The sequence below is a fragment of the Arachis duranensis genome, chromosome 1 (assembly GCF_000817695.3).
Source record: "Arachis duranensis cultivar V14167 chromosome 1, aradu.V14167.gnm2.J7QH, whole genome shotgun sequence".
NCBI lineage: Eukaryota > Viridiplantae > Streptophyta > Magnoliopsida > Fabales > Fabaceae > Arachis > Arachis duranensis.
This window is the reverse complement of record NC_029772.3, coordinates 100,217,601-100,242,732: the sequence shown is the minus strand read 5'-3', so window position 1 is coordinate 100,242,732 and position 25,132 is coordinate 100,217,601. Positions and strand designations below refer to the sequence as shown.

The 25,132-nt window shown below is 36.3% G+C and overlaps 1 protein-coding gene across 1 annotated transcript; it reads right to left on the bottom strand.

Annotated features, from left to right (window-relative positions):
• Positions 1-12,742: 12,742 nt before the first annotated feature.
• On the bottom strand, positions 12,743-15,471 carry LOC107472018 (G-type lectin S-receptor-like serine/threonine-protein kinase LECRK1). Its single transcript, XM_016091595.3, has one exon. It carries the CDS (start codon positions 15,328-15,330, stop codon positions 12,925-12,927), a length of 2,406 nt encoding a protein of 801 aa, XP_015947081.1. The 5' UTR covers positions 15,331-15,471; the 3' UTR covers positions 12,743-12,924.
• Between the last annotated feature and the right edge of the window lie 9,661 nt (positions 15,472-25,132).

Below are 25,132 nucleotides of genomic sequence, written 5' to 3'. Positions count from 1 at the left end.
TGATAGCGGCAACGATGGCAATGATGCCCACCGGTGCCACCTCCCTTCCTTCCTCTTCTCTTCCCTCTCCGGTTCTCCCCATCTTCTCATTTCCATTTCTGTTCTTTTGTTTCACTGTTGGATAAGGGGTAAGGGCGGCTAGGGTTTTGATGAGTGTATGTGAGGGAGTATGTTATGTCAAAATTAGGGTTAGGATTTTGGTTTGGAAAAAAGAGAAGTAAGGATATTTTAGAAATTTTACAACTTCAAAGGAATGCAACTTCAACTTGCCATTTACTTGATCAAGGCTAATAAAAGAGTCGATAATAGTGAGATTTAATCTTTTTTTAAGTATATCACAAGAATACAATTCGTTAGTTAGTTAGTTTTCTGTTGATTGAGTGTTGTTGAGTTTAGAGAACTAAACTATGATTAAGATAATGACTAAACATTATTGAATTATTTGTTTGTATGATTTTGTTGTGTTTATGTGCAGAAAATTAATTAATCCACATTGGCTCAAGAAGCATGAAAAATAAGCCCATATTACATCTGGCCCAATATGATTTAAACAAAGCACTTATATCATATGATGAATGGCTATGAAAGCAAGCAATCTGAACAAGGAAGATAAGAAAAGAAATATGGCCCAGTATCAAGTTCAGCTTGAACAAACTATTCATTACAACAATCTTGATCCAAAGATTGAATGGCTAAACTATGAGGAAGAAAGAAAACAAATAAGTCCAAGAACGTAAGCAAGCGCATAATCAAACCAAAGTTCAACGGTGGTCAACATTCAAATATACTCATTCACTTAGACAGGAACTAAGTTATTCAAATTCCATTTCATTGGAAGCATCACATGACATTACTTCATTTCAATTGAATTAATTATATTCACTTCATCCACCGAAAAGTCAAACTCTCTCTTCTCTCTCCTCTTTCTTTACTTCGGTCACATCACTCACTTAGCAAGAAAGAAAGAAAGAAAAGGAAAGTGTAGAAGCTATGGAGTTCTGAAGGAAAAAATGATTGTTGCCAAAATGAAGCAAGAAGGAAGGGATACAACCAAGAAGCTAGTCACTCATGGCCAGACCATATTAAAAAGGTAATTTTTTCATTTGTGCTTCATCAAGGATTATTGAAGAAATCAAATGGGTCACAAGCACCATTCTGGAAAATATGAAGAAGGTGAAGTCAATGGTGCTCTGCTTGGAATTTATGATCAATAAACAAACTTGGAGCCAAAGTAAGAATGCACGGCTCAAATTCAAGATTCTTGAAGAAAAATGTTGAAAGAGCAGATTGAAGGTATGGTTGCATGTCACTGCTTCTATCCTCTCTCCCCTCTGTTAATGCCGCTGCTGTATCTATGTATTGAGAGAAGAAAACCAACATGTGCTGAAGAAGTTTTCAAGTCCTGGAAGGTTCACTCCTCTATAATAGGGGTGAACGGTCAAGGATTGAAGCAAGGAGCGAGAGCACACGTTTGGGTTCCCATAGCTCTTTGAGCTGTTTATTCTTCTCCTTCATGGCTATCATTGAATATTTTTTTTCTTAGTTTAATCTGTCTGTGTTTCATTGGTAAAAGAAAAAATATAAAGTTTAGTAAGAAAAAGCCAATGAGTGAAAAAAGGGAGAGAGTTAAAGAAAAATCCATAGTTATCTCAGAAATTCTTTGTATGTATTTCTGTTTTGTTGTCATGATCCTGAGGGGATTCCCTTGGTTAGCAGTTTGCTATTGAAAGCTAGGGTGAGTCCTAGTCAAGTTTAGGTTGGGTTAGTATCTGGACTTGTCGCAGATAGGATTGGGGTAGATCCTAGGGAGAATTGGTGAATGTAATCTTGTTGAAGGATAGTGAAATTCCGTCACTGTTGTGATGGAGACTAGATGTAGGCTACATTGCACAAGGTAGCTGAACCAGGATACATCTGGGTGTCACTTCTTCTTCTCTACTTCAATTCTGTTTTTGTTATTCAGGAGACAAAATGAAAATGTCTCTCAACTCGATATGAGACAAAAGTAAAAATATCTCCAAAGTTTTTTTGAAAAAGCAAAAGTAATATTTAGCAGAAAAAGAGGCTAAGATTCAACCCCCTTCTCTTAGTCACTGATAACCATCAATTGGTATCAGAGCTTGGTCTCAAAGAGATCAAGCTTCACAGCTTGAAGGAAAGATCCTAATGGCGAACAACATGGGTTCCAACATAGTGGCTTATACTCTGACAGAAGGACAGTTCAACAACAGACCTCCACTCTTCAATGGAAAAAATTACAACTATTGAAAAGAATGAATGAAGATCTTTGTTCAGTCAGTGGATTACAACCTGTAGAAGATAATAATACATGGTACTCAAATCCCTACAAAAACTGGCGCTGATGGTGTTGTCACTCACAAAGCTGAAACGGAATGAAGGTGACACAAAAAAAGTGAAATTAAATGCCTAGGTTGTCAACATGCTGAACTGTGCAATCAGCTTTGAGAAATACTGGAAGGTTTTAAGAAGCAAAACAGCAAAGGAAATCTGGGATAAGCTCCAAGTCACTCACGAGGGCACCACACAAGTAAAAAAAAACCATAGTTGACATGCTGAGCAAAGAGTATGAGATGCTCTCTATGAAGGAAGGAGAATCAATCGATGACATGTTCAAGAGATTCTCTATCATCATTAATAGCTTAGATGCTATGGGAATTACTCATTCCAAACAGATGCTAGTGAGGAATGTCTTGAGAAGCTTGACAAGAGAGTGGAAAACTAAGGCTACTGTTATCTTTGAAAGCAGTAACCTTAGTCAAATGACCTATGATGAGCTGAGAGAAAAGTTACTAGCATATGAAATCACTCACATAAAAAAAATGACACAAAAAAGAAAATATTGGCTCTTAAATCGTGCACTGAATCATTGGATGATGAAACCAGTGACTGTTTATCAGATGACGAGTTTGTATTTTTTGCTAGAAAACTTAGAAGGATGATGATACTCAAAGGAAGAAGCAGAGATGGGAACTCAAACAAACCAAAGAAGGGATGGCTTCTTGGGAGGATCTCTAGATTGACTCAGATAAGAAAGAAGACTTCGAAGATGAAGCACGAATCTGTTTCATGGCTGGTGAAGATCAACAAGAAGAGGTAAATTACTTATCTCTTGATGATGTGCATGTTACTATTGATGATATCACTCACCATTTTGAAAAATTGTTGAATAAATACAACAAATGCAAATCTGAAAATGAGTTTTTTGAAAGAAAAGGTGAAGGAGACCGAATGTGCCTTTGATTTCATTGAAGAAAATAGATTTTTAAAATCTAAAATTAAAAAGTTCAAAGGAAAGCACATTATTGATCTCTCTCAAGAACTTGTTGTTGAAAATAAAAGATTAAACAAAATGATCAAAAGTTTGAATAGTGATTTAGCAAAATTTGCACATAGTTCAAGCAACTTGGACAAATTTCTTGCTAATCAAAGATCTTTGTTTGAAAAATCAGGTTTAGAGTATGTAACAAAAAGGGATAAGTATTGTTTTGGTCCCTAACGTTTAGGGTCAGAATTGAAACTGTCCCCATCGTAATTTTTTATCTAAAATCATCCTTAACGTTTTTTCGTATTAAAATCGTCCTTTTTAATAAAATTTTTTACTTTATTAATAAATTACCCTTATTAATAAAAATATTATAAAATTAAAAAAAAGAAAACACGAGAGGGGGTAGGGGAGAAGGAAAAAGGGGAAGGGGAAGAGGAGCCCGACACGAGGAGGGCGGCGCGCGAAGGAGAGAGAGGGATCTAAGGCTGAGCTGGGTTCCTACCACCGCCGATCTGCCCAGCCGACGTCGCTCCGTCGCCCACGAGCTGCCAGTGGTTCAGCTTTGTCTACTGCTTCTGCTTCTTCTTTTGCATCTGCTTCTTCTTCTTCTTCTACTGATTCTGCTTCTTCTTCTTCTGCATCTGCTTCTTCTTCTTCTACTACTTTTAATTTCCTATTTTTGATGATTTGTTTTAGGCTACTGGACCAATGCTGCATTGTGCAAATGGGAATTTGGTTCAAATATGATACAGCAAAGCAACCAAATGTCATCCATGTACACAAAGTTTGCAGCGATTGGTATGATAACTTAAGAATGTGTTATGTGATTACTATAGCTTCTTGGCATATATATTGTCTAACTGGACTTGTAGATCAGCTTAACAAAATATATTAATTCTGACTGATTATGGATTGGTTCAAATATTTTGTTTTCTTATTTTATTTTTTCTTTCTTGTATGCATTTTTTAGCATTTTGATTATTGTATATTTTGTATTAGCTTTCTGTTAGTATTTAGACAATAAACATATATAAACATTGGGAATCTAGGGCACCACAAGTTTATTTTGTTGGTGAAACTCTTAAGAATTTGAAGACAGAATTGTCAAGGGCAGCAAAGCTTAAATGCAGCAAATGTGGCCTAAAAGGAGCTGCACTTGGATGCTATGTCAAATCCTACAAAAGAACTTATCATGCTCCTTGTGCAATGAATGTCTCAAATGCTCCTTGATTTTATTTCTGATTAAAAGCAAGAAAGCAAAAACAGAAGCAGAATTGAGAATCGGGAAGCAAGAAGCAAGAAGTAGAAGCAGCAGAAGCAAGAAAGCAAGAAGCAGAAGCAAGAAGCAAAATCAGGAAAGCAAGAAAGCAGAAGCAGAATCAAGAAGCAAGAAGCAGAAGGAGAAATGGGAAGGTGCAGCAGCGAGGCGGCGAGGGGCGAGGTGCAGATGAAGCGGCTAGGTGGCGAGGCGGTGCGACGGCCACGACGACGACGACGGCGGCTCCAAGCTTCAAAAATGACGGTTTTAATACGAAAAAAATGTTAAGGATGATTCTAAATAAAAAATTACGATGGGGATGGTTTCGATTCTGATCCTAAACGTTAGGGACCAACACAATACTTATCCCTAACAAAAATGATGCAATTTTTGAAAAAAAATCACTTGCAAAATTCACAGCATCATCTTCAAAAATAAAATCATCTTTTGATAAATCTGGTCTTGGATATTCATCTAACATTGATGCTGACTTTGAAAAGTCATATTTTGATAAAAATGCATCTTATTCAAAATCTGAACCTGCTTCAAATAACTCTGGTCTATGTTACATCTCTAACAATGAGGACGTTTTTAGAAAATCCTTCTTTCACAAAAGAGCCTCACGTTCTAGAAATCCATATGTGTCAAGAAATTCTGGTTTAAGATATTTTGCAAGAGGAGGTACTAATGTTAGAGATGGATCTTTCGAAAGCAATGCACTCTTTTCAAATATCAGAAAATTCAAATCTTTTAATTACCATCAGCATCATACCTTAAATTGTTTTTAGCAACATGCTCACATAAATCACTGTTTTAATTGCAATAAACCTAGTTACTCTTCTTCACAATGCTTTATTGGCAAAAGAAGAGTAGTAAACAAAACATACAAGCTTGTTTGTGATTTTAATGCACTTGGACAACTAAGAATGACTAATTTCAAAGGATCCAAATTAGTTTGAATATCTAAGGTCACTTAAAAGCTTTGTACAATTTTGTCTAGCATCCAAGAAGAAGAAAGACATGTGATATTTGGATAGTAGATGCTCTAGGCACATGACCGAAAAGTTCACATTCTTCATCAAGTTTGATAAATACGATGGAGGCTTTGTGACTTTTGGTGACAATGGTAAAGGAAAAGTTATGGCCATAGGTAATGTTGGTAAGAGTTTCTCAACTTTCATTAATGATGTATTTTTTAGTTGATGGATTGAAACACAATCTTCTAAGCATTAGTCAATTGTATGATTTATGTTATTTGGTTATTTTCAAAAAATTGGAATGCTTGGTGGTGTGTGAAAAAAAATCGAAAATATTATTTGAAGCTAAAAGATACTATAATGTGTATGGACAAACTTTAGAGGAATTAAAAGAACAAAATGTAGCTTGTTTTACTTCCATGAAATCTGAAAATTGGTTATGGCACAAGAAATTGGGACATGAAAGCATGTTTTAAATTTCTAAGCGTGTGAAAAAGAATTTGGTTAGAGGTCTTCCTAAAATAAAATTTGACAAAGACATCACTTGTGATGCATGTCAATTGGGTGAACAAACTAAAAATTATTTCAAACCCAAGGATGACATCTCAACCAAAAGACCATTAGAAATGCTACATATTGATCTTTTTAGTCCTACAAGGACTCAAAGTCTTGGTGGTAAGCACTATAGCTTAGTGGTGTTTGATGACTATACTAAGTTTGGATGGATTCATTTCTTGGCTCATAAAAATATTGCTTTCATTGCTTTTTCAACTCTATGCAAAAAGATTCAAAATGAAAAGATTTGAAAATTATTTCCACAAGAAGTGACCATGAAAAAGAATTTTGAAAGTCAAGACTTTGAATCATTTTGTAATGAATTTGAAATTTTACATAATTTTTTATATCCTAAAATACCTCAACAAAATGGAGTTGTTGAAAGGAGAAATCGAAGCCTTCAAGAAATGGCTAGGGCTATGCTTTGTGAAAATGAAATTCCTAAATTCCTTTGGGATGAAGCTGTAAACATAGCTTGTTACATTTTGAATCAAACTATCATTAGAAAATTTTTAAAGAAAACGCCATATGAGCTTTGGAAAGGAGTACCACCCAATCTTAGGTACTTTTATACTTTTGGATGCAAATGTTTTGTGTTAAAAACTAAAGATAATCTTGAAACTTTTGATCCAAAATCTTATGAAGATGTCTTTGTTGGACAATCAACCACTAATAAAGCTTATAGAGTTTACATCAAGGAATATAGAATAATTGAGGAGTCCATATATGCCACTTTTTGTAATTCTAACTCCATTTCAAGTGTTGCTGAGAAAATTGATGCAGGAACTGAGATTGTCCAAAATTCAGATAGAACTAAAAAAAAACTGAACTTACAATGGAAGATGCTGCTCACGATTCTATAGACCAGAATCCAGGAGACGATTCTATTTTGTCTCCTCCTCATATAGAGATTTCTGAAAATCTCAACAAAATTGATCTTATTCGTACTCAACCTGAGATCACCTCACCAAAGCCAAAAGAATGGAAGTTCTTGAAGAACTATCCACATGAATTCATCATTAAAGATCCTTTTTGGATAAAGACAATAGAGGAAGAGCTGGTCTAATTTGAGAAAAATGAGGTCTGGACTCTAGTGCCTTATCCGAATGATAAGAAGGTAACATGTATCAAATAGATCTTTAAAAATAAATTGGGTGAGCATGGTAGTGTTGTTAGAAATAAAGCTAGATTAGTAGCTCAAGGGTTTAATCAAGAGGAGAAAACTGACTTTGATGAGTCATTTACTCTGGTAACTAGAATGAAAGCAATAAGATTATTAACTGTCTATACTGCCCATAAAGGATTTAAACTCTTCCAAATGGATGTTATGTGTGCCTTTTTTGAATGGTTTTATTGATAGGGAAGTATACGTAACTCAACCCCCGATTTTGAAAATAAAGATTTTTCAAACCATGTTTTTAAACCTTTTTTTAAAGCTCTTTATGGTTTGAGACAAGTTCCAAGAGCTTGGCATGAAAGACTTAGCTCTTTCTTGTTGAAAAATGGCTTTCAAAGGGGTTCTACGGATTTTACTCTTTTCATTAAAGAATCTAATGATCATTTCATACTTGTTCAAGTTTAAGTGGATGACATTATGTTTGGATCGGTACATGAAGCCTTGTGTGATGAATTTGGAAAATTAATTACTAGTGAGTTTGATATGAGTATGATGAACTCATATTCTTTCTAGGACTCCAAATCAAACAAACTCCTAGTAGAATTTTTGCACACCAAGGTAAATATGCCAATGAGTTAGTAAAGAAATTTGGTTTAGAAAATTCCAAACCAATGAGTACACCTATGCATCCAAATTTCAAACTTGAAAAGGATGAAAAAGGAAAAGATGTTGATAAAATAAGGTACATATAGAGGAATGATAGGATTTCTCATGAATTTATCTTCCTCTAGACCAGATATTATTTATAATGTGGGTGTGTGTTCTAGATTTCAATCACAACCCAAAGAATCATATCTTTCTGCTGTGAAAAAGATCATTAGATACATTAATTATGCTGTTGATTATGGTCTTTGGTATTCTAAAACTTATGTATTCTGTATAGTTGGGTATTGTGATGCAGATTTTACTAGAGATCATGTGAATAGAAGAAGCATTTCAGGGATTTATTGCCTTATTGGACAATCCTTGAATGTGTGATCATACAAGATGCAAGCCACTATTGCTTTGTCAATGGTTGAGGCCGAATATATATCAACTTCCTCTTGTTGTTCTCAATTGACTTGGTTTAAAACACAACTTGCACATTACAAATTGCAAGTCAATAGTATCCCTCTGTTTTGTGACAATTTGAGTGCAATAAATTTTTTTAAAAAAAAATTCTATTTTACACTCAAGAACTAAGCACATTGAAGTAAAATTTCATTCCATAAAAGAACATGTGCAAAAGGGAACAATTGACATACAATTTGTGAAATCTGAGGATCAATCGGTTGATATTTTTACAAAACCTCTATGTGAAGATAGATTTTTAAAATTGAGAATTACTCTAGGGACTGTTGATTGCTGAGTTTTTTAATTAAACATGCTTAAAAAATTTTTTGGGTGTTTTTCAGGTCGCAGGAAGACAAAACTGGATAGATGATGACTCTCTCTAGATTTCATGAAGTTTAGACTATGTGTTGATAATTTTAAATGAATCTGGATCTGAACTAAATCCTTGGTGGTCAAATGTGTTTTTTTAAAACCACCACTAAGCCCAAGAGAAAGTTGTTTTGTTTTATGAAGTGGGCCTCATTTCTTGTTTCGATCACTTACACCAAAAGGCAGTATTTGTATTCATCATTTTTCAAGTCAAATCAGTTTTAAATTCTTTTCAACTTTTATTTGGCTTGTCATTTCAAAACTGCTTGCATTATTTTTAAAATTCAAAATACCTTAAATCTCATTTTATTAAATTGGTTTGTGTTTTTAAAGAATTTTTTAGCATTTAAAGTAGTTATTATGATAACTTCTCATCTTCTCCACTACTCCCATTTTTCTTTATATATAGAATATTTTTAACTTGTATTTTTTAGTATTTTAGTATTGATCTTAGCAATAAAATTTAAGACAGAATTTTATATCTTAAGGGTAGTGGTGCTGTAAAGTAATCTAAGAAAAAGGGCACAAAGGCAACCAAGGACACGATTTTGAAAAAAGAAGAAGATCCTCTTGCAACCGAGGATGAGGGATCTGATGTCTAATCCTGTTTGATGCTACTGTTTTCTTACAATTTTTTATGACACTAACGATATTACTTATTTTGCACTTGTGGATTGTATATTGAACTATTTTTTGTAGGTTTACCCTCCTTGATAACAAAAAAGGGAGTAAGTATTGTGTGAAAATAATTTGAAATAGTTATATTGAAACTGTTGAACTTCTGATGCTTGAGACTGGCTACAAATTTTATTTGTTTTAAACCATTATTTCATGCAGCTATGATTATGTATATTGCTCTGATTGTGAATATTGCTTATACTTATAGCTTTTGTTTTGGTATCTGAGTTTTCTGCTCCATGATGTTGCTGCGGAAAAATTATTTCTGAAACATTGGTTTATCCTAAGTTTTTGTTCTATTTCTGGATTTTAGTTGTTGAACTCTGTTGATGACTATAACTTAACTTTTATACTTTTACCTGCTCTACACTTTCTGCATATGTTGAACTGTTTCTCCATGCAAGTGTCCCTCCTTAATGACAAAAGGGAGAGAAAGGCTGCTGTCTGTTTCTATCTTGATCTATGATGATGATGTTTGAAACTGCTGTTTATAATGTGTGTTTAAAAATATGCAGCTTGATCTAGTTGTGAATATTGTTTGTAACTTAGCATTTGAGATTTTGAATAAATAGCTTTTAATTAATATTTGGATTAGCTCTTATTCATGCTTGTTTCAAGGCTGGATGATGATATTTGTGAATTGATAATAGCCTTACAAACTTTGACATATGATCAAACATGTTCCTTAAGATACAAAACTATTTGAAAATTATTGGATGTTTGGCATTATTTATGTGAAAAGCTTGTTGGTATCAGGTTATGAAAAGCAAACATTCAAGGAGAGTTTGGAGATCAAAAGAAAAGGGGAGCTTCAAACCAAAGGAAACATCAAAGGAAAATCTCTAAAAACTCCTTTCATTCAATTTCAATTCATTTAACAATGTTTGTCATCAAGGAAAAAATTGTTGAGTTTAGAGAACTAAACTATGATTAAGATGATGACTAAACATTATTGGGTTATTTGTTTATATGATTTGTTGTGTTTGTGTGTAGAAAATTAATTAATTCACATTGGTCCAAGTAGTATGAAAAACAAGCCCATATTACATCTGGCCTAATATGATTTAAACAAAGCACTCATATCATATGATAAATGGCAATGATAGTAAGTAATCTAAACAAGGAAGATAAGAAAAGAAATATGGCCCCATATCAAGTCAGTTTAAACAAACTATTCATTCCAACAATCTTGATCCAAAGATCGAATGGTTAAACCATCAGGAAGGAAGAAAACAAATAAGCCCAAAAACATAAGCAAGCCCATAATCAAACCAAAGTTTAATGGTGATCAACATTCAAATCTACTCATTCATTTAGACAGTAACTAAGTGATTCAAATTCCATTTCATTGGAACCATCACATGACATTACTTCATTTCAATTGAATTAATTACATTCACTTCATCCACCAAAAAGCCAAACTCTCTCTTCTCTCTCCTCTTTCTTCACTTTGGTCACATCACTCACTTAGCAAGAAAGAAAGAAAGAAAGGGAAAGTGTAGAGAGTATGGAGTTTTAAAGGAAAAAAAGCTTGTTGTCAAAACGAAGCAAGAAGGAAGGGATACAACCAAGAAGCTAGTCACTCACGGCCAAACCATATTAAAATGGTAATTTTTTCATTTGTGCTTCATCAAGGATTATTGAAGAAATCAACTGGGTCACAAGCACTGTTCTGAAAAATATGAAGAAAGTAAAGTTAATAGTGCTCTGCTTAGAATTTATGATCAATAAACAAACTTGGAGCCAAAGTAAGAATGCACGGCTCAGATTTAAGATTCTTGAAGAAAAATGTTGAAAGAGCATATTGAAGGTATGATTGCATGTCACTGCTTCTACCCTCTCTCTCCTCTGTGAATGCCGCTGCTGCATCTGTGTATTGGGAGAAGAGAACCAACATGTGCTGAAGAAGTTTTCAAGCCCTGGAAGGTTCACTCCTCTATAATAGGGGTGAACAACCAAGGATTGGAGCAAGGAATGAGAGCACACGTTTGGGTTCTCATAGCTCTTTGAGCTGTTTATTCTTCTCGTTCATGGTTATCATTGAATATTTTTTTCTCAGTTTAGTCTGTCTGTGTTTCATTGGTAAAAAGCAAAATGTGAAGTTTTGTAAGAAAAAACCAATGAGTAGAAAAAGGCAGAGAGTTAAAGAAAAAGCCATAGTTATCTCAGAAATTCTTTGTATGTATTTCTGTTTTGTTCTCATAATCTTGAGGGGATTCCCTTATAAGTTGGATTATCATTTTACTTTTGAAAATTAGGGTGAGTCTTAGTCAAGTTCAGATTGGGTTAGTATCTGGACTTGTCCCAGATAGGATTGGAGTAGATCCTAGGGAGAATTGGTGAATGTTATCTTGTTGAAAAATAGTGAAATTCCGTCACTGTTGTGATGGAAACTGGATGTAGGCTACATTGCACAAGGTAGCTGAACCAGGATACATCTAGATGTTACTTCTTCTTCTCTACTTCAATTTTGTTTTTGTTATTTAGGAGACAAAATGAAAATGTCTCTCAACTCGATATGAGACAAAAGTAAAAATATTTCCAAAATTTCTTTGAAAAAGCAAAAGTAATATTTAGCAAAAAAAAAATTAAAATTAAACCCCCTTCTCTTAGTCACTAATAACCATCAAGTGCTAATGTCACACGTTACATTGGCTGATTGGCATTTGACATTGCCATACGTAGTAGTATTCTAACACAGCTTTGCTGTTCCAAAATCAGATCCAAAAGAACGAAGGAATGAATGAATGAATGATATGTGTGCCGTGTTCTTCACTTGATTCATCCTATATATGGCTGTGGCGTGCTGCTGAACTGCAACTGTATTATCAAGTCTCGTGTTGAAGCAAAAATAACAAAAGCATTGAGTTGGTTGAAAATAATCATAGGTTGATTTCACTGTCAAACACTAATATTAGAGCCTGAACAATTATTTTCTGTAGTCTTCATTTTCCTCTCAAACGTCATTGTTTATATATTATGTGGAAGATTTTGAGTCAGTATCTAAGAGACTAAGATTATTATAATGAACCAATAAATAACACAAAAACCAGCCACTGAGTTATGCCGTGTTCTACACTTGAAAGAACCCTTCAATTCATCCTATGGCTATGATGCAATGCTCCAGTCGAACTCAATGAGTCTTGACTTCACTATCAAAATCACTACTCATTCTCTCTGAAAAATTTACCTTCTTTTATTCATTGCTATTTTATATTAACAAAGTAAACATTAACATGACATGTTTGTGGTTACTATGCTTATAATAGATTAAAAGTATAATTCATATATCACAAACTGTAGTGTCTTGAACTTCTGATCATCAATTCAAAAGCAGTGGTTTTTGTGATAGCACAAACATATGACTGAAACATTAAGACAAAAGACTATCTGCTGATAAAACATTAATTATCATGGGAATTACATTAGCTTCTCTTTCTTGTACCTTGTTATATATCTCAACACCACCGAGAACAATTGAAAGAATTTGAAACGCACTAAACAGAAGACAAACATATAAACTGAAAAACATAAAGACACATCAATATTGTTTCCCAGTGCAGAAGAGAATTTACATAGAAATAGAGGTTGTTGGACAAGGAGGAATAGCTACATCAGTAACCCCTTCTAACATCAACACCACACTCTTCATTGTTGGCCGGAGAGCAGGCTCATCTTGGATACACCATAGTGCCACCTTCACCATATTTTCCAAAACATTCTTATCCACTATTTCCCTGGGAACTAGCTTATGCAACTCTTTAGCAACAAAGCAGTTATAGGTCCAGCTAGAGAGAAGAATCTCCTCTGGTACAGAAACACTAATTTCGATGTTCCTTCTGCAGCATATAACTTCCAGCAGCACAACACCATAGCTGTAAACATCTGCCTTCACTGATATTGGGGTGTTCTTGTGCCATTCTGGAGCCACATACCCTCTTGTCCCTCTAATCCCTGTGAAGGTTCTTGTTTGATCTGGCATTAAGAGTTTTGCTAGACCAAAATCAGATATTTTTGCGGTCCAAAATTCATCCATCAAGATATTTTGAGGCTTTATGTCACAGTGAATAATGGGTGCCTCACACTCTTCATGGAGATAAAGGATCCCTCTTGCAATATCCAGTGCTATTCTCACTCTCTCATCCCAATCTGGACGCTTTTCACCCCCAAAGATGAGCTTTCCAAGGGAACCATTACTCATGTATTCATAGACCAGAAGCCTCTTGGGACCCTCGGCACAAAATCCCAGCAAGCGAACAAGGTTCCTGTGATGTGTTTTTCCGATGGCTCGCACCTCTGCTTGGAACTCTCTTTCTCCTTCTTCAACTAGCTTCTCTAGTCTCTTCACTGCAATGGATCTTCTACTTTTGTATAAGCTGCCTTTGTAGACTGCTCCAAAAGAACCCTTACCCAGCTCTTGCTTGAAACCATTTGTTGCCCGCTTCAGTTCACTGTATGAAAATCTTCTCAAGGCCACTTCTTCATTTAGGCCTAAGTTCCCAGTCTCCATCTGCCTCTGAAGCCTTAGAACTCGAATCTTGTAAATCAGGTGGCAAGAGATGGCGATCATTGAGCATAAAAGAAGAGTGAACACCGATGTGATGACAATGATAGTGACAACTGCTTTGTTGCTAGTACTCCTGATTGGGAGAGGCATGAATACATCATTAGGATTCCTGTTTTTATGGGTGATATTTCCCACCTTTAAGAACATTGTGTTGGCTGAGAACCCTTCAACTCTCCTTGAGACATATCTGAAAGGCATCCCTTGTTTCAAGCAGTTCCCGTTCTCATAAAGGGCACCCCAACAGTTGCAATCAGCCAAACAAGAATCAGAGCATTCTTCTTGGTGCTCCATATAGGCCCCAAAATAAGCGTGATCCTCCCATTGAATATCTAGCATTGTGACCATGTTATAATAGGGTGCAGCTGCGCTGCCTTTCTCACCTCTACACTCTGCAATTGAGAAGTTCCTTTTGCAGCCAAGAGTGCGTTGATCTGGCTCTATAAAGTCGAAACCTTCAAGACAATAGCAGTCCGGTTTGTCGTCGTTGAATGTACAGTAGCTGTTAAAGCCACAGTAACCCTTTACCTCACATCCGTCATCCCATGGCCACTGTGAAACTTTCTTGGACTCACTACCTTTATCATGAGCATACAGCCTGAAAACCCCATCAGGGTCCAGGGTTGCACGATAAATGGTCTGGTTGCTGCCGACACTATCGCCAGAATAAGGTCCATAATGGCTCGAAATAACACTATTGCTACCATTCTTGGACACCAGCAAACCTGTTTTGTTGAGGTAAAGATAAGCTTTGCCTTTGACTATCTTATCACCAAGGTATATATCTGACGGCCAGTAAGCATCCCTCCTCGTGTCAGTTGTGAATTCTGGATACAGACTGAATTCTCCATCATCCTGCATCTTGAGGCGAAATCGTCCACTTGAGTGATTGGTATCTGAAGAACTAGACAACAATTGACCTCCAGAAGGTAGAGATTGACCACCCAACATAGTGTCAGTTGGGTAATCGAAACTCTGCCATATGACACCCTTAGTCTGGTTATATAGTACAAAGTTTCCAGAATCGAGCATGGAAGCGGAGGAAGCAATTGCTTTGGCAATAAGCTTCTGTTTTCCTTGCTCTGTTTGCACAACAAATTTACTTTGTGCAGTCAGCTGTAGAGTTGCATTTGAAGTAACTGGTGGATCGTCTCGGTTTGCAGTCCATACCACCGTATTGTTCTTCGCATCAACCAACCAGATTCCAACGGCATAGCCACTACCTTGCTTATAAAAGCCAAATGCAAATTGGCCAGAAGAAGAGGACCAGTGAGTAGGGTAAGTAGCAGGGTGAAGTAAGGAACCTGGTGTTATGTTTGTAGCTGGAACTTGTGTTTCTGTTGTTCTTCCTACATAACATAAGAACAAGAGCAATAGGAAGATACCAATGGCACTTGCAGAAAGAGTATTCATAACTACTCAAATCAGCACTTTGGTCTTGATAACAAGAGATGCAAACTGGCTCATAACATCATTGCCTTTCGTGCTTTGAACTTTATAGGAAATGCCATACAAAGACCTTGCTTCATCTATAACCACTCAAATCAACATCAAGTGGAAAACTATCAATGGTGCAAACAAATAAGACCAAAATTTTCTTGGACCAGTTGTGGAAAAACACCTAGTGAAGAAAAGCCTAAGAAGCTTTCTAACTAGACAATGAACGTCAATCTTCATTATCACACATTTGCAGTATCTTCTACGGTCTTTAGACCTAGTAAACAAGGAACTCATACATCATTTTATTAAAGCTCAATGAGACCATGAACTCGGTCAAAGTTTCGAGTTAGTGAATCCCCTGTTGAACCGCATAAATCAATATGAATATAACATGTAAATTACCTATGTAATGCAGGGGAAGATTCATCGATTTAAATCCAAAGTGTTGAGAAATGAAAAACTATTATTATGTTGTGAATCTCCACTGGCATACATGTAAATATAATTTATAAACAACTGTTATTATTAATGCAATATGAAAACATAAATCTTTCTTTTTATGTACTCCCATCGATGGCACGACAAGTACAAACGCTACACACAACATGCATGACAAGAACATAAAAATGGACTGTGGTGTCCCTAGATTATTCAACAAAAAAGGCTGGAGAGGGAGGAACCGGAATATCTTTCAGTCCTTCCAACATTAAGATCACATCCTTCATCGTGGGACGAAGAGATGGTTTGTCTTGAACACACCACAACCCCAACTTCACCATTCTTTCCAGTATTTTCCAATCTACATATTCGCCTTCATCATCTGCTACAAGCTTATTCAACTGCCCCGCCGCATAGCATTTATATACCCAGCTGGAAAGAACTATCTCTTCTGGTGATGCAACATTCATGATGAGTTTGGAAAACTCTTATTTAATTTTGATGATGAACAAACATTATTAAAATATTTAAATACAAAATTATTAATTTAATCTTAATTCATACTTGCTTAATTAATAATTTTGTTGTGCAGATTTTATGCTGGGCCGAAACAAAAGAAAATTAACAAAGCCCAACTGTTGCAATTAGAGCTAGTTATAATTGGGCCAGAATAAATTGTTGCAAGCCCAAACAAATGCCTTCCATGCTTGATCCGAAATCAATTTTATCAGGAAAGCAAATGTTATCTAAATGGGTCAGCTTTGATTATAATGTCACAAAGCCCAAATTAATTGAATCAGAATTTTATTGGGTCAGAATTAAGCTTTATTGCAACATAGCCCAAACTCAATTCTGATGAATGTTTCCATACATGACCGAACCCAAGAAGCAAAGAAAATTGGTTCATTGCCTCCAACGGATTCCATTCCTCACTTTGGATGGAATTCAAATTTGATTTAATGCATTGGAAACATAAGAAAGAGAGAGAAGATTGATTTGATGGCTATTATGACTATGCACGCCACTCTAACGGAAGTAAAAGCAAGCTCTTAATGTGTTTAACCACTCTACATTGCTTTTCTTCAGATTCTTTATTTCTCTCTCATCTCTTTCTCTCTTCGGTTATTGCACAGAAAATATTGGCAGCCATGGAAGCAAAAAAGGAGCTACCAAAAGGAGAGAAAACAAGCTACAAGACCATCATGATGATGGCACCAAAATAAAAGTGAGCTGTGGCTAAGATATTCACCAAATGTGGTTAGATTTGGTGAGATCATCTTGAGCCTTTCATGCTCAAAAATGGAAGAAGAAGATTTGGCCAGCTAGAGGAGATTCTTGAAGCATGGCTTGTCTTTGATTCTGCTCAACCACCACAGGGAGTAGCTAGAGTGGCGAAGTGATGGTTGAAGGCAGAGATTGAAGCAGATGAAGTCATTGGTGGAGGCTTCCCTCTTCTATAAAAAGAGAGAACAGCCACGGTTTGGAGCAAGGAGAAAGTGTGAGAGTGCAAGGCACAGTATTCTCAGAGTTACCCGAGCTAACAGATTTCTCTTCTCCTTCAATGTTTTCTGTTTTGTATTTTTCTGTTTAATTTTGTCATGTCTTGAGTCTCATGGAAAAAGGCAAACAAGTGAGGTTTGTATGAAAAAGTCATAGAGCGGAAAAAGGCAGAGAGTGCAAAATTAAAAGAAAAAGCCATAGATGTCTTAGAGGTCCTTTGTTCATCTATGTTGTGTATCATGATTCTGTGGGAATCCCCTTGTAAGTTGGGTTAGCACTTTACAAGTTGTAATCAGATTGATTATAGTGAAATTCCATCATGTTTGTGATGGAGACTGGATGTAGGCTGCACTACACTTAGCAGCCGAACCATGATATATCTGGTTGCAATCTTCTTCTTTTTCTACTCCATTTCTGTTTTCCACTACACAGGAGCAAAAACTAGAATTATCTCGTGCCAAGTGACGAGACAAAACAAAAAATCTCGTGGCAAGGGACGAGACAAAACAAAGTTGCTCGTGTCTAGTGACGAGCAAAAATAGAAAAGTCTTCTCTGAAGGACAGCAAGTGTTAGCATTTAAAAAGGGGGCTAAGATTCAACCCCCTCTTCTCTTAGCCACTGAAACCATCAATTGGTATCAGAGCTTGGTCTCAAAGAGATCAAGCTTTGTAGCTTGGAGTAAAGATCCTCATGGCAGAAAACAGTGGCGCAAGTGTGTTATCATACAATCTGGCTGAAGGTCAATCAAGCAACAGACCTCCCCTCTTCAATGGGAAAAATTATACCTATTGGAAGGAAAGGATGAAGATATTTGTACAAGCCGTGGATTACAGACTTTGGAAGATCATCTTGGAAGGTCCTAAATTTCCAACTACCACAAATGCTCAAGGAGTAGTATCTCTTAAACCAGAAGCAAGCTGGACCGAGGAAGATAGGAAGACGGTGGAGTTAAATGCCAAGGCAACCAATCTGCTTAACTGTGCTATCAGCTTTGAGGAGTACCGACGAGTATCACGATGCACAACGGCAAAGGAAATCTGGGACAAGTTGCAAATCACTCATGAAGGAACTACCATTGTAAAGAAAACTCGGACAGACATGTTAAACAGGGAATATGAAATGTTTGCAATGAAGGAAGGAGAGTCCATTGATGAACTGTTCGAACGGTTCAATATCATCACTGTTGGCTTAGATGCTCTTGGAATCACACATTCAGAATCTGTGCTAGTGAGAAGAGTGTTGAGATATCTCACAAAAGAGTGGGAAACAAAAGCCCTAATCATTTCTGATAGTAGTAACTTAGATTCCATGACACTTGATGATTTGAGAGGAAATATACTTGCTTTTGAAAATTCCTATTTGAAAAAAGATTCAAAAAGGAAAGGAATTGCTTTTTCTTCAATGACTAACCCTCTGGATGATGAATCCAGTGATAACTCTTCTGAAAATGAGTTTGTGTTGTTTGCAAAAAAATTCAGGAAAATGGCAAAGCTCAAAGGCAAAGGCAGCAGCTCCAGGAGGACAAAGAAAAATCTCAGCAAGGTAACCTGTTTCAATTGCAAGGAAATGGGGCATTTCAAATCTGACTGTGATGGCCACATGGGAAGATTTGGAAAATGACTCAGATGATGATGATGAAGAGTCTGAGACTAAATCACAGCCTTGTCTCATGGCAAATGAAGTAGATCAGGTATCATTTCAAAACTCTGACATTGAAGACCTTCATCTTATGATAGACCATCTTTCTGGAAAAATAAGATGTTTTCTAACTGAGAATCAAGATCTTGAACAACAAAATTTCATTCTTAAAGTTGAAAATGACTTTCTCAAAGAAAAACTAAGAGAGGCCGAAACTGCTTGTGATCTTGTGGAAGAGAATAAGCAGTTAAAAGCCCAAGTTAGAAGCTGTGAAAGTAACCATTCTATCCTTGCATATGTGAATTGTTTTAAGCAAAATGAAGAGTTGCTTAAAGAGGTTAAAAGACTTACGGAAGACTTAGCCAAGTTCACCCAAAGTTCTGAAAATTTGAATCAAATCTTGGCTAGTCAAAAACCTCTTTATGATAAAGCTGGGTTGGGTTTTTATAAATCTGAAAAATCACATTTTGAAAACATTGCTTCATCTTCGAATGATGTTAAGTATCAAGACCCAACTTCCTTTAACAAAACAGCAACTCCAAGATTTTGTAGACTATGTAACCGAAGTGGTCATTTTCCAGTTCAATGTTTCTTTGGAGAAAGAATGATAGGTGATAAAGTTTACAAGGTTATTTTTTATTATAATGATCTGGGACACAAGAGATGGTTTAACATGAAAGGATCCAAGAAAATTTGGATACCTAAGGTCACTTGAGTTTATTTTGTAGGTCTGCCTAGCATCCAAGAAAAAGGAAAATATGTGGTACATGGATAGCGGATGCTCTAGGCATATGACCGGAAAGACAACCTTCTTCATAAAGCTTGATGAATATGATGAAGGACTTGTCACTTTCGATGATGATGGTAAGAAAAGATAGTGGCCGTTGGAAAAGTTGGAAAAAGCTTTTCATCTTGTATAAATGATGTTCTTCTTGTAAATGGTTTGAAACATAATTTACTTCATGTAAGCCAATTGTGTGATTTAGGATTTGAAGTTATTTTTAGAAAGTTTGTGTGTTTGGTTGTTTGTGAAAAAACTAGGGATATTCTTTTTGAAGCTAAAAGATGCAACAATGTGTATGGATTAACTCTTGAGGATTTAAAGGAACAAAATGTAACATGCTTATATCAAGTTTGATAAGGATCTTACTTGTGATGCTTGCCAATTGGGCAAACAAGTAAAATCCTCTTTTAAATTAAAAGATGGAATCTCAACCAAAAGGCCATTGGAAATGTTACATATTGATCTTTTTGGTCCTACTAGAACTCAAAGTTTGGGAGGTAAACATTATGGTCTTGTTGTGGTTGATGATTACTCTAGATTTGGTTGGGTACTTTTCCTTGCTCATAAGAATGATGCGTTTTATGCTTTTTCCACCCTTTGCAAGAAAATTCAAAATGAAAAGGATTTGAAAATTTCCCATTTGAGAAGTGATCATGGAAGAGAATTTGAAAATCAAGATTTTGAAAAATTCTGTGATGACTTAGGGATTTCTCATAATTTCTCATGTCCTAGAACACCTCAACAAAATGGGGTGGTTGAAAGAAGGAATCGAAGCCTTCAAGAAATGACTAGGGCCATGCTATGTGAGGTCAGATTGGAGGAGAAACTTCCATTTTGTCTCCTGAGCAGGCACGAGCAACTGAAACAGTGAGACCACCAGAAGTTCATCAAAACTCTACACCTGTCCGAAAGCCTAGAGAATGGAAGTTCATGAGGGGTTATCCTCATGATTTCATCATTGGTGATCCTTCTCAAGGAGTAACAACAAGATCATCCACCAAAAGGCAAACCGAACCTAGCAACCTTGCTCTCTTGTCACAAATAGAGCCCAACAATGTCAAACAAGCTCTTGAGGATCCATCATGGGTCAAAGCAATGCAAGAGGAGCTTGCTCAATTTGACAAGAATAAGGTTTGGACACTAGTACCTCATCCAGATGGTAAGAAGGTAACGGGTACTAAGTGGGTATTTAAAAATAAACTTGGTGAGGATGGACAAGTTGTTCGTAACAAGGTGAATTAAATTTATTCATTTTAAGACCTAAAAAGCATATTTTCACTTTTAAGCACAATTAAAGGAGAAGTTATAAAACCATGCTATTTCATTGAATAAATGTGGGTAAAAGGTTATAAAATCCCCAAAAATCAATACAAGATAAACTGTCAAAATGGGGTTTGTCAGCTGCCCATAAGGGTTTCAAAATGTTTCAAATGGATGTTAAGTGTGCCTTCCTTAATGGTTTTATTGATAGGGAAGTGTATGTGGCTCAACCTCCCGGTTTTGAACATAAAGAATTTCCAAATCATGTTTTTAAATTAACTAAGGCTCTTTATGGTCTTAGACAAGCTCCAAGAGCTTGGTATGCAAGGCTTAGTGCCTTCTTGTTGGAAAATCATTTTCAAAGGGGAACCACCGACACTACCTTATTCATTAAAGCATCTAATGATGATATCCTTCTTGTTCAAGTTTATGTTGATGACATTGTATTTGGTTCGGCCAATGTTTCCTTGTGTGAAGAGTTTGGAAAACTCATGACTAGTGAGTTTGAGATGAGCCTAATGGGAGAGCTTACTTTCTTTCTTGGCCTCCAAATTAAGCAAACTCCTAGTGGTACTTTTATTCACCAAGGAAAGTATGCAAAAGAACTTATCAAAAAGTTTGGCCTAGAAAATTCCAAATCAATGGGCACCTCCATGCATCCCAATACTAAACTTGAAAAAGATGATGATGGCCAAGATGTGGATGAAACAAGGTATAGAGGAATGATAGGTTCACTCATGTACCTTACCTCCTCTAGACCAGATATAGTCCAAAGTGTGGGTGTATGTTCAAGGTTTCAATCACATCCAAAAGAATCCCACCTTACGGCTGTTAAACGCATCATTAGATACATTAAAGGAACTTGTAATTATGGATTATGGTATCCTAAATCTGATGACTTTTGTGCAGTAGGTTTTTGTGATGCAGATTATGCGGGAGATCGAGTAGATAGGAGGAGCACCTCAGGCATGTGTTGCTTCCTTGGAAGCTCACTCAACATATGGTCAAGCAAGAAACAAGCCACAGTGGCTCTATCCACTGCTGAAGCCGAATATGTTTCCGCATCTGCTTGTTGCTCACAATTAATTTGGTTAAAAACACAATTGGAAGATTACAAATTAAAAATCAATAGTATACCCTTATTTTGTGATAATATGAGTGCTATAAACATTTCAAAAAATCCTGTTCTGCACTCAAGAACTAAGCACATTGAGATAAAATATCATTTTATTAGGGAACATGTGCAAAAGGGTACTATTGATATTCAATTTATAAAATCTGAAGACCAAATTGCTGATATTTTTACAAAACCTCTCTGTGAAGATAGATTCTGTACATTGAGAAAAAGTTTGGGAATGTGTGATTTAAGTTTCATTGAAAATCTGTGAATAGTTGACTCTGTTCAGTTTTTGCTCGTAGGTTTGGACGAGATGAAAATAAATGGCACAATGGAAGAGCTGTGGTCAAGGGAGAGGCAACGCAGAATTCAAATTTTATGGGCCCCACCAAATTTCCATAACCCCACCATAACAGTTTTGTTAGTTATCTCTCTATGTACATAAGAATCTTCCTCCTTGTGTCATAATATCTTCTTGGAAGTGGTTATTGTCAAATCAAATCCTTCTCTCCATCTAATCCCTTGATTTAAGGCAACCACTTTTCAGTTTTTGATTTCAAAAGTTAAAAGGGAAATCATCTTTTTGGGTAATAACCACCCATAATGGTCATTAACCGCCCACTAATGATCATTATTTCCATCACTCTCTCTCTCCAAGCCACATTTAATGCGTCACCCACCTTGCTTCTCTCCCACTCCACTTGGTTGTCAACCACACCATTTCATATTCTCATCCCTCCATTACTATGAAAAAGAAAACCGCGCCAAGAAAGAGTGAAAGAATTCTTCTTTCTCAGAAACCATCAACGCCTCAAACCCACACTCATATCCACATTCATTCAACCTCATCATCTTCTCCTTCACCACCATCCAAACAAACAACCACCATGAGAAAAAAAGGTGATCACTCACAAGAGTTCAGGCCGAGGCAAGAACAAAAAACCTGCAGTTGAAGAAGAAGAGCAAGAATCTCATACTTCTCCTACTCCTTCACCTCCACCCTCATCACCGAAGAAGACTACTCCCGGAAAAGGCTCAAAGAAGAATCAAGGGTTTGCACTAAATGACACAACCGAACCTCCGAACTTGGAATCCATGGAATTCCGAGACAAGTATGGCAAGTCTCACTCTCATTTTGATCCAAGCAGATTTAACTCCTGCACCTCTTTTGAGTTTCACAAAGAGGTTATGGAGAAACGTCATTTGTGCACTACCTATCTTGTTAGTCTCAAAAATCTCAAGAACACCAACATTCCCTCTCTGTTCGAACTTCTCAACTGGAAGCCTCTGCTCCTTATCAAAAAACCAGTGTACCCAGGTCTTGTTCGAGAATTTTATGCTAATATGCGACTCATTGATGGCACTCTTCATTCCTATGTCAAAAGGGTTCAAATAGCCCTTTATGCTGAGACAATTGGAGCGGCCCTGGGCTTCAAGGATGAAGGTCCGCGAGCGTATATGGTGGAAAAATGGGACACACAAGTTGGCGTTTCACACAATACCGACCTCCAGCACATTTGCAAGAACCTCTCTGGATTGCATGGCACCATTCCAACCCACAAAGCCCTTGGACCGGTCAATTCCCTGCTTCACAGAATCATCACTCATATTCTGACACCCCAAAGTGGCTCACACAACCAAGTAACATTTTCTGACTGTCTCATATTGTTTGCTTTGGTTACCTCTACTCCTATCTCTTTTGGTTATATTATGATTAGACACATGTGGGATTCTGTTAGAAGCACCAGAAAAGCTAACCTGCCTTATGGTATGTTTTTAACTGGAATATTTGAGTACTTTAAAGTTGATTTGTTGAATGAGAAGGTAGAAAACGATGTGTCTACAATCCGAGGTGGAGGAGTGACTAAGGAAACCAAAGGGCGAAAATCGGACAGTGAGCATGAAGGAAGGCCAGAATCTTCCAAAACAATCAGATCCATTCAACAGATTTTGGGAGAATTCTCAAACATGGCTGACATGATGTTTCGATCTCATAAAGAAGCCCGGAAGCAAGCTTATGAGAATGAGAAAGCTTGGAAAAACTGCAAAGAAAGGGTCAACTTGATGCTGGAACACCTTAACAAGGATTTGGGAGATGATAGTGAAGGAGGCGCTGAGGAAGAGGACATTCAATTCTCTGATGATTAGTGATTTTTTTCTGTTTGATATTGGCTTCATTAGGCTCAATATTTTTTGTATAAGCATGACTTGATACTCACTGCTGTAGGATAATCTCTAGGATACTTTGATACACTCTTACTACTTTAACTTGCACTCTTTTGTTATATTAATCATGGTTTGTGCAGGTGCCCCTTTGATGACAAAAGGGGGAGGAAATTTAGGTTCCAAAATTGAAATTGGAACGAAACAGGGGCTGGAGAAACAGGGGAACAGGGGATGAAATTTTCATTTGAAAATTCATGATCACCCTTGTTCAAAGAAGGCATGTTGTTATTGCATTATGGTCGTTACTGTTTGAACTGCATTTTTTAGTTTATCATGATTAGTTTAATTGGCATTTGGTTCATAATGATTGATTCTCTTTAATGCCTGGCTGTTGTTTCATCATTGATAAACTTGTTGGATTGAAAATTTATTTTTGGCAGTTCCTTTAATTGTGTAAAATATCAAAATTGCCTTGTTTTGTTCTTCAAATATTTTTCATCATATTGTTTTGCTCTGATATCCTAAACAGGAAAATATTTGAAAAATATTTGGATAGCTTTGTGTTGTATGAAATAGTTTGAGCAGTAAATCAGTTTATGATATCAAATGAGTTTTGATTATCAATTAAAACTGCTCATAAATCAAGCATTTAGCATTATAAAATTTGCTAAATAACATTGTTACTTGAAGCTTGATTTAAATGTTACAGGTTTATGCTTCCCTTGAAAAATAGCATATATTAAGGGGGAGCCATGTGACATTTTGAAAGGGGAAGAAATTCAAAATCAAAGGGAGTATTCCTTACTCAATCTTCAAATTTCTTTCCATTTCAATTTTAATAATGTTTGTCATCAAGGGGGAGATTGATGAG

Bases quoted from the DNA above. Each gene is read 5' to 3' on its own strand.
- LOC107472018 (XM_016091595.3), bottom strand. From the start codon at position 15,330: ATGAATACTCTTTCTGCAAGTGCCATTGGTATCTTCCTATTGCTCTTG.